Source organism: Scylla paramamosain, chromosome 4 (assembly GCF_035594125.1).
Source record: "Scylla paramamosain isolate STU-SP2022 chromosome 4, ASM3559412v1, whole genome shotgun sequence".
Taxonomy (NCBI): domain Eukaryota; kingdom Metazoa; phylum Arthropoda; class Malacostraca; order Decapoda; family Portunidae; genus Scylla; species Scylla paramamosain.
In genome coordinates, this window is record NC_087154.1 from 26549527 (window position 1) to 26562513 (window position 12987).

The 12987-nt window shown below is 38.9% G+C and overlaps 1 protein-coding gene across 1 annotated transcript in view; it reads left to right on the forward strand.

Moving 5' to 3' along the window:
- Positions 1-12484, forward strand: part of LOC135099918 (peroxidase-like) — a 42235-nt gene extending 29751 nt beyond the window's left edge. Inside the window, 6 exon segments of the mRNA XM_064002621.1 lie at positions 1594-1746; positions 5012-5186; positions 6556-6674; positions 8306-8468; positions 10403-10531; positions 11055-12484. Of these exon segments, the coding sequence (XP_063858691.1) occupies positions 1594-1746; positions 5012-5186; positions 6556-6674; positions 8306-8468; positions 10403-10531; positions 11055-11379 (1064 nt within the window). The 3' untranslated portion in view covers positions 11380-12484.
- Positions 12485-12987: the final 503 nt, after the last annotated feature.

Genomic DNA, 12987 nt, shown 5'->3' on the forward strand with positions numbered 1-12987 from the left:
TCTCCTCCAATACTGTTTCCTCTCTCGCGGCAAGTCTCTTTTTCTGCCGGCGTAGGTCTGTGGGTCGTTGTTTGGCTGGATAATCTGAAGCCAAACACTGACAGAAAGGAAGCTCCGGCTCAATAAGTCTGAATTCAACAAAATCATAAAGAAATACCAAAAGTTACTTTGCTCATCCACACCCACGTGAAAAGTGACAAATAGATACGCGTTTTCTGTTTCTCATTTGTCGCTACTTTAATTCAAACTTCGAATTTTTTAGCTAGTTTACATTTTTATATAAATCCCGCGAGGCATAAACTAAGTATTCACAAAACTTGAGAACATAAGAAGGCAACAATAGGCCGGCCTGCCCACACAAAGCGGTTCCTGTAAATCCGTGTAGTTCTCGGGAGGAAAGTAGTGTTCCCTTCCCCTGTAGCTTTTCAAAACTCCGCCGAGAGGGTCGCCATGAAAACATCAACAAGGGATAAAGACTGCGGACCTTTTGATAACGATGCAACTCAAAAGATTAATGATTCATGTTGTACCACAGGAGACAAAGGGCAAGAGGCAAAGGCAGAAAGGTGGGATGGGAGAGGCGGGGAGTCAAGAGGCAGGCTGTTAGTGATGACCTGCACTAATTATCACTCCAAGACGAACGGAGCTCTTTGAGAAGGATTTTCAAGACGCGTCGATCCCTCTCCGGCAAAAGAACATCTCTCCTCCATTACGTCTCGAGAAAGCACTTCATAACACGCTGGTGAATGTGCTCTTACCGAGTCGCCTTTCATCCGTGGAGAGCCCCGTCGCCAACACCTTATCCGCTCTCCCCGTGCCCTCGGCTCTGTACCAACACCGACTGATGGCCGCCCAGATCACGCTGTAATATCGATGTTAATTCCGACTGGCATCGTTTCTTCTTTAACAATCGCTTTTGAAGTTTATATCACGCCTCAGGTCACAAGAAGACACCATGACTTTATATGGAGGAAAATATTGTTCTGTCTCGTGGCAGGAAACAAGAGCGTGTTTTGTATAAATGGGACGCTCCATCAAAGAGATGGAGACGAGATGACGCATCCATCATCCACTCAGGCGGCGGGGCTTTGAAATAGTCAGCCATGAAAATAAGACGAGTGGTTTATCCCGGTTTGCTAGTAAATCACTCTTCCTTGCGCTCCTTCTCGATAAAGACTATGCATCCTTTTTATTATATTCGCACGATATTAAGCCTTGGAAAAAAAAAAGGATGGCTAGATTTCATTTGTCAGTCATTTACTCTGCCAGATTCCGAAACACTTCCGGTTGCACCTCGATTACTTTCAAAAGCCTCTACATCGTTGAAGTTATACGGGATTTTATTTATTTATTTATTTATTTATTTATTTTATTTTTTTACGGTTTTAGTGATAGATTAACAAAATTTCTACATTATTAACAGGGTAAACACTCTTGATAATCCGGCTAATTATCTATGCCCATTAAATATAGTCGTGATGAGGGAGCAAAGCGTTTCAACATAAGGGTATATAATGCACACATGATTGGTTTTAAATGCTTCCAGAAACTGAGTAATATTTCTTTCTCATCCTTCTCTTCTTCCTCCATTAGCCATTAAACTCCACGAGGAACTGATGAACCCCTCCAATATCCACAACTTCGGCAGCGTGGATCGCCTCATCCTCGGTCTCGCCTTTGAAATGTCACAGGGACGAGACGTGTACATGACCAACGAGCTCACGAGGCACCTCTTCCAGACACCAGGTCAGTCCATCCCCGGAGAACTCAACTTATGCATTGTAGTTTGTAGCATGTAACAATTCACAGCACTAAAAGCAATGCATGGAAACTTTATAAGCATCGATAGAAAACAAGAGGATAAAAGAGAATAGACTTTACAATTTCTAGCCTGTACAATGTTTGGAGGTGGCTGTAGAACAAGCCACCTCCAAACTAATTAATTAAGGAAAGATGTGTCAAATAGCAGTGAAACGGTTAACATATGAAAATAGCAGTAATTACAGGAAGCCATCAGTCATACACGCTCACGATAGTCTTCTCTTATCATTTGGTAGTGCCATTAGCGGCGGTTATTTCCTATGTACTGTAGTTTGTAGTTTTGACATAAGAAAATAAGGGAAGCTGCAAGAAATTATCAGTCCTACACGTACCAATCCCTGTATTAAACATACCAACTTATTTCCAGCTATCATCCCCATCCATAAATCTGTCTAATCTTCTTTTATATCTCTTCACTGACTCGGCTATAACAACGTGATTAGTAGACAGATACTTCGATAATACTGAAGAGGCGGAAAATGTTGAAGAATTACACCCCAAAGATATCAGTCAGGCCAGTAAACATGGGCAGCAGATAGCGCTGCACAAGAAGCGACAACAGATCAAACACGTATCCTACTCTGCGTCGCTACAGACAAGAATGTAGGAAAAGCCCCAGAAAAGGATAATGGGAGATTATCGGCAGGGGTATTGAAAGACGCAGAAGGGAGGTTCATAACAGATTACTACGTATGTTACTATTTGAAGGTCTCCTTCAATAAGAGTGTTCCCTGAATCGTGATGTAGTGTGTATATATAAAGTTCTTTTGTACTATATATATATATATATATATATATATATATATATATATATATATATATATATATATATATATATATATATATATATATATATATATATATATATATATATATATATATATATATAAAGTTGTTTTGTACTCTACCTTCATCCTGTTCAGGGAACACTCTTATTGAAGGAGACCTTCAAATAGTAACATACGTAGTAATCTGTTATGAACCTCCCTTCTGCGTCTTTCAATACCCCTGCCGATAATCTCCCATTATCCTTTTCTGGGGCTTTTCCTACATTCTTGTCTGTAGCGACGCAGAGTAGGATACGTGTTTGATCTGTTGTCGCTTCTTGTGCAGCGCTATCTGCTGCCCATGTTTACTGGCCTGACTGATATCTTTGGGGTGTAATTCTTCAACATTTTCCGCCTCTTCAGTAATATCGAAGCATCTGTCTTTCCGTTTGGTTCAAATATGTTTACGTAGGTTTTGAAAATTGTTTTATTGATGTGATATTCATATTTACTTGGTTTACTCAATTATTCATTCACTTATCGTATATATATATATATATATATATATATATATATATATATATATATATATATATATATATATATATATATATATATATATATATATATATATATATATATATATATATATATATATATATTTTGTGTGTGTGTGTGTGTGTGTGTGTGTGTGTGTGTGTGTGTGTGTGTGTGTGTGTTCCTGCGTCCGTCTTTTGTTAATAAGTTTGATCTAGTCGTGAATTCTCATTTTCTTTCTCTTTCACGTTACACTGATATCTTTTCTACTCTAGTGTGATAAATTTTGATGTGGATCTATTATCTTTCATTCGTTTCTCGTTTATTATTATTATTATTATTATTATTATTATTATTATTATTATTATTATTATTATTATTATTATTTCATGTCTTCATTGGTCTGCCTCTTATCGATATGTGTGATGTAGTGAAATCTCAGTTTGGTTTCCTTCAGGTTATACAGACATTTTTTCTGCTTCTCTAGTGAGACAAATCGTGATAAGGACCTATTATCTCTGCCAGGATCTGTATTCCATTAATAACTGCGGCTTCCTTAGTGAAATCATGGTGCTCAACTGTTCCACATAAACACACAAATACATACACGAGCAAATACACACACACACACACACACACACACACACACACACACACACACACACACACACACACACACACACACACACACAGACCAGTACAGACGGATACACACATTACACAAGGAGCTAAACAGATACCCGGACACACACACACACACACACACACACACACACACACACACACACACACACACACACACACACTTTCAGCCTCCCACAAAAGATGAACAGTAACAAGAGAATAACTACGTGTGCACAAAACACATCACACGCCAGCAGCAAACGAGAATCAAACTCGCCGGGAAGAAAGTATCAATGTTGTTATCCAGGATTGGCTGACGGGGAGCGAGAGAACATAACGCTATCACGAAAACACGGCGGCTAGCGAAGTATCCAAAGGGAAGAGAAGGGAAGGGAACGGAAGAGAAGAGAGAGAGAGAGAGAGAGAGAGAGAGAGAGAGAGAGAGAGAGAGAGAGAGAGAGAGAGAGAGAGAGAGAGAGAGAGAGTTTCCGAGTGGTATATAATCCTTATCTCCTCAGCTCTCTGCCAACACAAGGGTTTGACAAGCAGTGCAAGTAGCAAATCCAGACTTTTGAGAACCTTGAGTGGAAGAGCGAGTAATCGAACCTCACTTCATATTCAGAAAACTACGAAATACCATAACAGTATTTCAAAACAATCTTAAAGAATATATATTGCTTAACGTTTTCTATGTACAGCGGGTTCTTCAGCATTTCGCCATGACGAGGGAGAAAAGATTAGTTGATTGGCTGATTGTCTGAAAGAATGACTGGTTGACTGGCTTCTCTTTAAGGCATCAAAGCAAGGGAGAAGGAAGTTGTTAGACGAATGAGAAAAAGATAAGGAGGAGGATAAGAGGGAAAGAAGCTAATAGTAGAGAGGGAAAGTTGGTAACCTGCAACGTACTCATAAACACCCTTTTTCCTCCCTCCATTCACCCTTCCCTACCACCCACAAAACCATCCCTTGTCAACCATCCCCATAAATCCCAGAGACACATCCGTCCATCCATAACACTCTCTTCCTCTCCTCCCAGGCCATCACAAAAGGAACAGACTCGACAAACACACCCATCCTTTCAACCTTCCCTAAGACGTAACACTCTCCTTCTCCCAGGCCATCACTAACCGATAGACTCGACAAACACATCCATTCAACCAACCTTGCCTAAGACATAACACTCTCCTCCTCCTAGGCCATCACAAAGGAAGAGACTTGACAAACACACCCATTCACTCAACACTCTCTTCCTCTCCTCCCAGGCCACCACTACGGCATGGACCTTGCGTCACTCAACATACAGCGCGGCAGGGACCACGGGCTGCCCTCCTACAACATCTGGCGGGAGCAATGCGGCCTCCACAGGTTCACTAACTGGGGCGAGCTGCTGCAGGTGATGGATGACGACACGGTGGGCAGACTAGCTGCCGTGTACAGGTGAGCGAGGCAAGGTGGAGGAGGAAAAGTTAGCTGATTGTTGGATTCAGTCCCTTATTGTTGAGTGTTTTGGTCTGTCATAAGGGGTATTTTTAAAAGGCTAGTGTCATAAGGGGGGTTTTTAAAAGGCCAGTCTGTCATAAAGGGAATTTTTGTCATTTTTTTTTAAGCCAATCTGTCATATGGGGTAATTTTAAAAGGCTAGTTTGTCATAAGGGGTATTTTTAAAAAGCCAGTCTGTCATAAGGGGTAATTTAAAAGGCTAGTCTGTCATAAGGAGTATTTTTAAAAGGCTAGTCTGCCATAATGGGTATTTTAAAAGGCTAGTCTGTCATAAGGAGTATTTTCAAAAGGCCAGTCTGTCATAAGGGTATTTTAAAAGGCTAGTCTGTCATAAGGTGTGTTTTTAAAAGGCTAGTCTATAATAAGATGTGTTTTTAAAAAGCCAGTCTGTCATAAGGGGTATTTTCAAAAGGCGTAGCAAGGTAAAAGGATGAAAAGTTACTTGATTGTTAGATTTAGTACAGCATTATGATGTTTTGGTCTGGTAAGGAATATTTCTAAAGACTACAGAGATGATTATAAGGGTCAGCATGGCAAGGTGAAACAGGGTGACGAGGTGAAGTTAATTAAATGTTCGATTTGATCATGAATTCGTAAATGTTTTGGCGTTACAAGAACTGTTTTTTCAAAGGTGATTATATCGGGAGACAGCGTAGCAAAAGTAAAAGGGTGAAGAGGAAATGTTAGTTGATTAATTGTTTAACTTCGTATTCTTAAATGTTTTGGTCTCACAAAGGTCGTTGTGGTGACGGTGCGTACATAAGGATCATAAAGGAAATGAAGGAGGGATGTGGTAAAAATGGTTATTACTGGACTGGGTGTGTTAATTATTCACTAACTAATACTGAGCTGACTACTACTACTGCTGCTACTACTACTACTACTACTACTACTACAACTACTACTACTACTACTACTACTACTACTACTACTACTACTGCTGCTGCTGCTACTACTACTACTTCTACTACTACTACTACTACTACTACTACTACTACTACTACTACTACTACTACTACTACTACTACTACTACTACTTCTACTACTACTACTAGTACTATTACTACTACTACTACTACTACTACTACCACTATTACCTAAGAAGACATGTCTTGCTAATTCCTACAAATAATAAGGGAAGAAACCGAAGAAACAACAACAACAACAACAACAACACCAGCATTACCACCACCAATAGCAATGATAACACTTCTCCAAAACTACAAAAAAAAAAAAAAGAAAAGAAAAACATTGACAATTGTAACTTATCCAAAAGTGACCTATCCTGACCTCCCTTGACCCCCAGACATGTGGATGACATTGACCTTTTCCCCGGCGGCCTCGCGGAGAAGCCTGTCATCCGTGGCCTCGTGGGACCCACCTTCGCCTGCATCCTGGGACAGCAATTCCTCAACTTAAGACGAGGTGAATTAGTCTCCAATTACCTTTTCGGTCATGGTCTTGGCCTCTGCCTCTAGTCTTGATCTTTGTCTTGGTCTCTCTCTTTCTCTCTCTCTCTCTCTCTCTCTCTCTCTCTCTCTCTCTCTCTCTCTCTCTCTCTCTCTCTCTCTCTCTCTCTCTCTCTCTCTTCCTTCCTCTGGTGAGCTTTCATTCCTCCTCCTCTTCCTCCTCTTTCTCTTCATTCTTCTTCTCTTCCTCCTTCTCTTCCTTGTGTCCATACTAAATCTGTTTTTCCATACTACTCGTACAGGAAACCTAATTGCTCAATTTCAAAACTGTTGCCTCCCAATAACGCGAAAAATTTCTCTCTCTGTCTGTCTCGCTCTTGATAAACATCACAATCACCAAATTACGAGGTCTACTAACTTGCTCCTCCGGGAAACGATACGAGAAAGACAAACAGGTTATGTATGAACTGGCACGAAATTTACGATCTATACCACTCTGTCACTTTGTAGACCACCTAAAGCGCTTCCCAAGTTAGTAAATGTCCGAGTCAATGAAAAGATGAAGTGGTTTTGTTTTAGCGAATAAACAAAGAAGGCTGAGGTTAGAAGAACTTTATTTGGTTCAGTTACAGCTTCAGTGCAAGAGTCTCTGGATCATGATCTTGTATGGTGAATATAGTAATGTGAGCAAGTAAATATGGGTAATTACGAAGTCTGGAACCTCCTTTTAGTTTAGAAATGTCCTATACAGTGGGTTGGCAAATCAGGTGGTTCGATAACAGCTTCAGTGCAACAGTCCTTGCGTTATTATGATGTTGTATGATGAGTTTAACATTACTCCGATGGTTCCTACAACGTGGTGATGATTTCTTTTTTTTTTTTTTTTATGTAGGAGGGACACTGGCCAAGGGCAACAAAAATCTAATAAAAAAAAAATGCCCACTGAAATGCCAGTCCCATAAAAGGGTCAAAGCAGTGGTCAAAAATTGATGAATAAGTGTCTTGAAACCTCCCTCTTGAAGGAATTCAAGTCATAGGAAGGTGGAAATACAGAAGCAGGCAGGGAGTTCCAGAGTTTACCAGAGAAAGGGATGAATAATTGAGAATACTGATTAACTCTTGCGTTAGAGAGGTGGACAGAATAGGGGTGAGAGAAAGAAGAAAGTCTTGATGAGGCGATGTTCAAAATTCCTTGCTGTGATGGTCTGACGCGTGTAAATTTCTCACTGGTATAGTCGTTCTAACTCTCAGAGCACTGTAATAATGGTTTGCATGGACATACAGAAGAAAGAAAGAACAGGATTTTGATTTGTTCCATTCTTTTTCTATACTACAGAAGTGCATAACCTTTTCACTGCCTATGACACAAGGATCTTTACTCACAAACTAGTCTGATCACCCTTCCTTTCGTCTAATGGTCACTTCTGAACATTATAAGGATTACATATTAAAAAAACTATCATTCTAATCCATTTTCTTTCTTGTAAGTGGTTGGAAAGTTGTGCTTTTAATGTTGTGAATTGTTGCATACCGTAGTGAAAAGGTCAATTAAGAGACTGTAATCCAACACCGTCCGAAAAGTAAGTGATTAAGGAAAAAAAAATTGTCCACAAGTAAAAAGTGTTCATTTGCTTTTTTCTGTTTCAGGTGATCGCTTCTGGTTCGAGAACGGAGGTTTCGCGTCCTCCTTCACACCCCAGCAGCTGCGGGAGATACGCAAGGTGACGCTGGCAAGGGTTCTGTGCGACAATCTGGATGACGTGGACGAGCTGCAGCCCAACGTGTTCCGCCCCGTGACAGAGAACGGCAGGTGGGGCACTCAGTATTCTTCCCATGCACCATTTTTTTTTTTTTTTTTGAGAAGGGCAACAAAAATGTATATAAAAAAAGGTCCCTGAAGGTGCCAGTCCCAACAGAGTACAGTAAACTAAAGCTGTTCCCTTTCTGGCGAGCTCAGTGTGCTTAGGACTCTTTGCATTTATTGAAGACTTTTACTCAGTTTTTAATTTTTTTTTTTTTCGGGAATGGTAAACTAGCAGGCTTTCTCCTCGATCCTCTGCCTTGTGTGTGTGTGTGTGTGTGTGTGTGTGTGTGTGTGTGTGTGTGTGTGTGTGTGTGTGTGTGTGTGCCTTCACGAAAAATTCATCATTGATATATTTTGTTAGTTTTTTTTTTTTTTCAGGAAATTTCCCCTGTAACTTGTCTATATTTTGCTCACTGTTTACAATGACAACGATTTTTTTTTGACGACTTTACAAATCAGGACAAAATTCCATTCACTCAGCTACATAAGAACATAATAACATAAGAAATAAGGGAAGCTGCAAGAAGCCATGAGGCCTACACGTAACAGTCCTTGTATGAATCATACCTACTTATTTCCACCTATCATCCCCATCCATAAATCTGTCTAATCTTCTCTTAATTTAAAGCTCCTTAATGGCTTAGCACTAATAACTTGATTACTAAGTCCGTTCCATTGATCTACCTCTTTATTTGAGAACCAATTTCTTCCTATCTCTTTTTTTAAACCTAAATTTTTTCAAGCTTGAATCCGTTATTTTTTGTTCTATCCTGGTTACTGATCCTATGAATTTTGCTTACGTCACCCTTGTTATAACCCTTATACCACTTAAAGTCTTCTATCAGGTCCCCTCTTAACCTACGTCTTTCTAAAGGATGGAAACTTAACAGCTTCAAGCCCTCTTCGTAAGGAATACTCTTCATCCCCTGTATCCTTTTAGTCACCCCCGTTTGTAATGATTCTAAAAGACCTATATCCTTCTTGTAATATGGGGACCAGAACTGCACAGCGTGGTTTAGATGAGATCTGACCAGCGCCAAATATAACTAATATTACTTAGGGGCTTCTACTTCTAACACTCCTAAAAATTAATCCTAATACCCTATTTGCACGCAAGAATACAAAAGCAGTAACAGAAAACCAATAGACCAATATGTACCAGTCCCTTTATGAAACAATAAAACAATAAATATATATATATATATATATATATATATATATATATATATATATATATATATATATATATATATATATATATATATATATATATATATATATATATATATATATATATATATATATATATATATATATATATATATATATATATATATATATATATATATATATATATATATATATATATATATATATATATATATATATATATATATATATATATATATATATATATATATATATATATATATATATATATATATATATATATATATATATATATATATATATATATATATATATATATATATATATATATATATATATATATATATATATATATATATATATATATATATATATATATATATATATATATATATATATATATATATATATATATATATATATATATATATATATATATATATATATATATATATATATATATATATATATATATATATATATATATATATATATATATATATATATATATATATATATATATATATATATATATATATATATATATATACGAGTATATATATATATATACACACACACACAACGCATAAGTTTAAGAAAAGTTTCTCCACACAGTTTCTTGATATTTATACGCATTCGAAGAAGCTTCCATTACGTACCATCAACTGTAACACAGAAAAAAGTTATACATTTTCCCGGTAAAGAGAAAAGTCCATTATGTCCTGATGGAGGAGTGTAGGTAAAAGGTGACGCTCCTGACGCTCCTGCAGGAACACCAAGGCTTCGTGCTACGAGGAGGGCATCGCTTACATGGACATCAGGGCGTGGCGTGACCCGGGCCCTGTCTTTTACTCTGCCGCCGCCAACGCTTCCGAGGTCCCCGCGTTCCAGACTGACAGGTATGTGTGTGTGTGTGTGTGTGTGTGTGTGTGTGTGTGTGTGTGTGTGTGTGTGTGTGTGTGTGTGTGTGTGTGTGTGTGTGTGTGTGTGTGTGTGTGTGTGTGTGCTTTAAAAATTATTAGATGTTTGTCTTCTACGACATTTTCTTTTCTTTATCATTAATTTTGTTTCGAAAAATTTTGATTTTTTCTGCACTCGTTTGGATTTTATGTTCATAATTTTGTTCATAAAGTATTACTATCACTACTATTGCTACTAATACTATTACTACTTCTACTACCACTACTACTACTACTGTTACCACTATTACTGCTACTACTACTACTATTATACTACTACTATCACCATCACTACTACTACTACTACTACTACTACTACTACCACCACCACCACTACTACTACTACTACTACTACTACTACTACTGTGTGTGTGTGTGTGTGCGTGTGTGTGTGTGTGTGTGTGTGTGTGTTACCCATCCTTCACCATTACCCCGCCCTCAACCTGCGTCTTCCATTTCAAAGCGACACCTACAATTACCCTGAGGAGCCCAGCGAGGAGGAGTTGTCCGGCTTGTCCGAGGAGGAGCTTTTCTTCCTGGAGGACGAGGCACACTTCGCCGCGCTCAACGAGTCACAACTGCAGGAACTTTACTCCCACGAGCTGCCGAGACCCTTCGAGGAGCTGGACGACAAGACGGGGAAAGAGGGCGAGACACCACAGGAATACACAGACTGGCACCCGAGTCTGGCTAAACTCACGCAGCACAACTTCCACAACGTGATTCAACACGCGTATTCCGACACGCTCTTCTACGGCCGCAGCAAGAGGCAGAGAAGAGAGGGGTAAAGCAACGCCCCACCAGTGCCACAACCGCACACTGTACAAAACTAATGAGCTGCTGGTCACGCCAGGGTAAGAATATAAGAACACAAGAAAAAAAAGGGTAGTTGCAAGGAGCCATCAGACCTACGCGTGGCAGTCCTTGTGTGAGGTAATACGTGATGTAGTGAGTGTGTAGGATAGTCTGCTTCGTGAATCTCCCGATATCAAGCTGAAGGAAACATGCAGATGGAGACAGAAAGATATAAAATAACGTTGCTTTCTTCAATAACAGCTTATGGTTCTAAGTGGAAACTGCATAAAATCTGTTCTCATATTCATCACTGCAAAGGCAACAATATAACACTGCCCACACATCGAGGCCCAGGCGTACGTAGAGGAAAATATTAAATATTACCACAAAAATAATCTGAAGGAACAATGCCAAGGAAAAAGATTATTACATACACGACAAACTGTATGATGGAGTACAAGGACCGAAAAAAAAGGGAAAAAAAAAGATAAACCGAGGGAACAGTGCCATGGAAAAAGATGATCAAGTACACAACAAACTGGACTGAATACAAGACGCGAAGAAAAGAAAAAGGAAAATAACAAGTAAATAACATGACTAATCCATCATCACGCGAAAAAAAAAAGGCCAATCTTGTGGTATTTCGGACAATAACACAGCGCCATGACCTCAGAGTTGTGCAGCATCAAACCCATCAACCTACTCCACACAACACTTGGCTTAGCATTGCATTCGGAAGGGAAACTCCTCGGCGTGACTCTCCTACCTTCCCTCGTCCTCTGTACAGTCCCTCGCCTCTGATCCCCTCGCTTCTCCAACACTCCCCTGTTACTTCTCCCCAACCCACCTTACTGTTAAATATTTACATAGGTGGCCTGATAGTGACCCATCTTGACGGTGTTGCGTGCCCATGACAGCCTTTTTTTTTTTTTTTGTTGCGTTTTTATTTTTTTCATGTTTCTTTTTATAAATAGGGTAAAAAAAAACTTTCAAACTCTACGCTATTTATATTTTTAGCTCACTCGAATGACTTAGCGCGATACTTCCTATTTATGTACGAGTTACTGACTGCACTTTGTTAAATAAATTATGTTTATGTTTACGTGTTTTCATGTACAGATTTAGTAGGAAAAACTCTGAGGTAATACATGAAAATTAAAGATTTCCATGAATGGTATTCCGTGAGGTGGAAGATTGTGGCTGTCTGAAAAACTGAGAGAGAGAGAGAGAGAGAGAGAGAGAGAGAGAGAGAGAGAGAGAGAGAGAGAGAGAGAGAGAGAGAGAGAGGGGGAGGGGAGGGAGGAAGCGAGGAAGGTGTATGTGTGTGTGTGTGTGTGTGTGTGTGTGTGTGTGTGTGTGTGTGTGTGTGTGTGTGTGTGTGTGTGTGTGTGTGTGTGTGTGTGTGTGTGTGTGTGTGTGTGTGTGTGTGTGTGTGTGTGTGTGTGTTCCACAAGTATAATCTGTGTTTTGCCTCTGATAAAATCAATCTTCTCTGTTTATATTTATTATTATATTCTCCTCGACATCTATTGTGTAAAAGAACTTATATTCCGATTACTGATGATAAAGTTACAATTTATCTTTGAAAACGTGTTAATAAA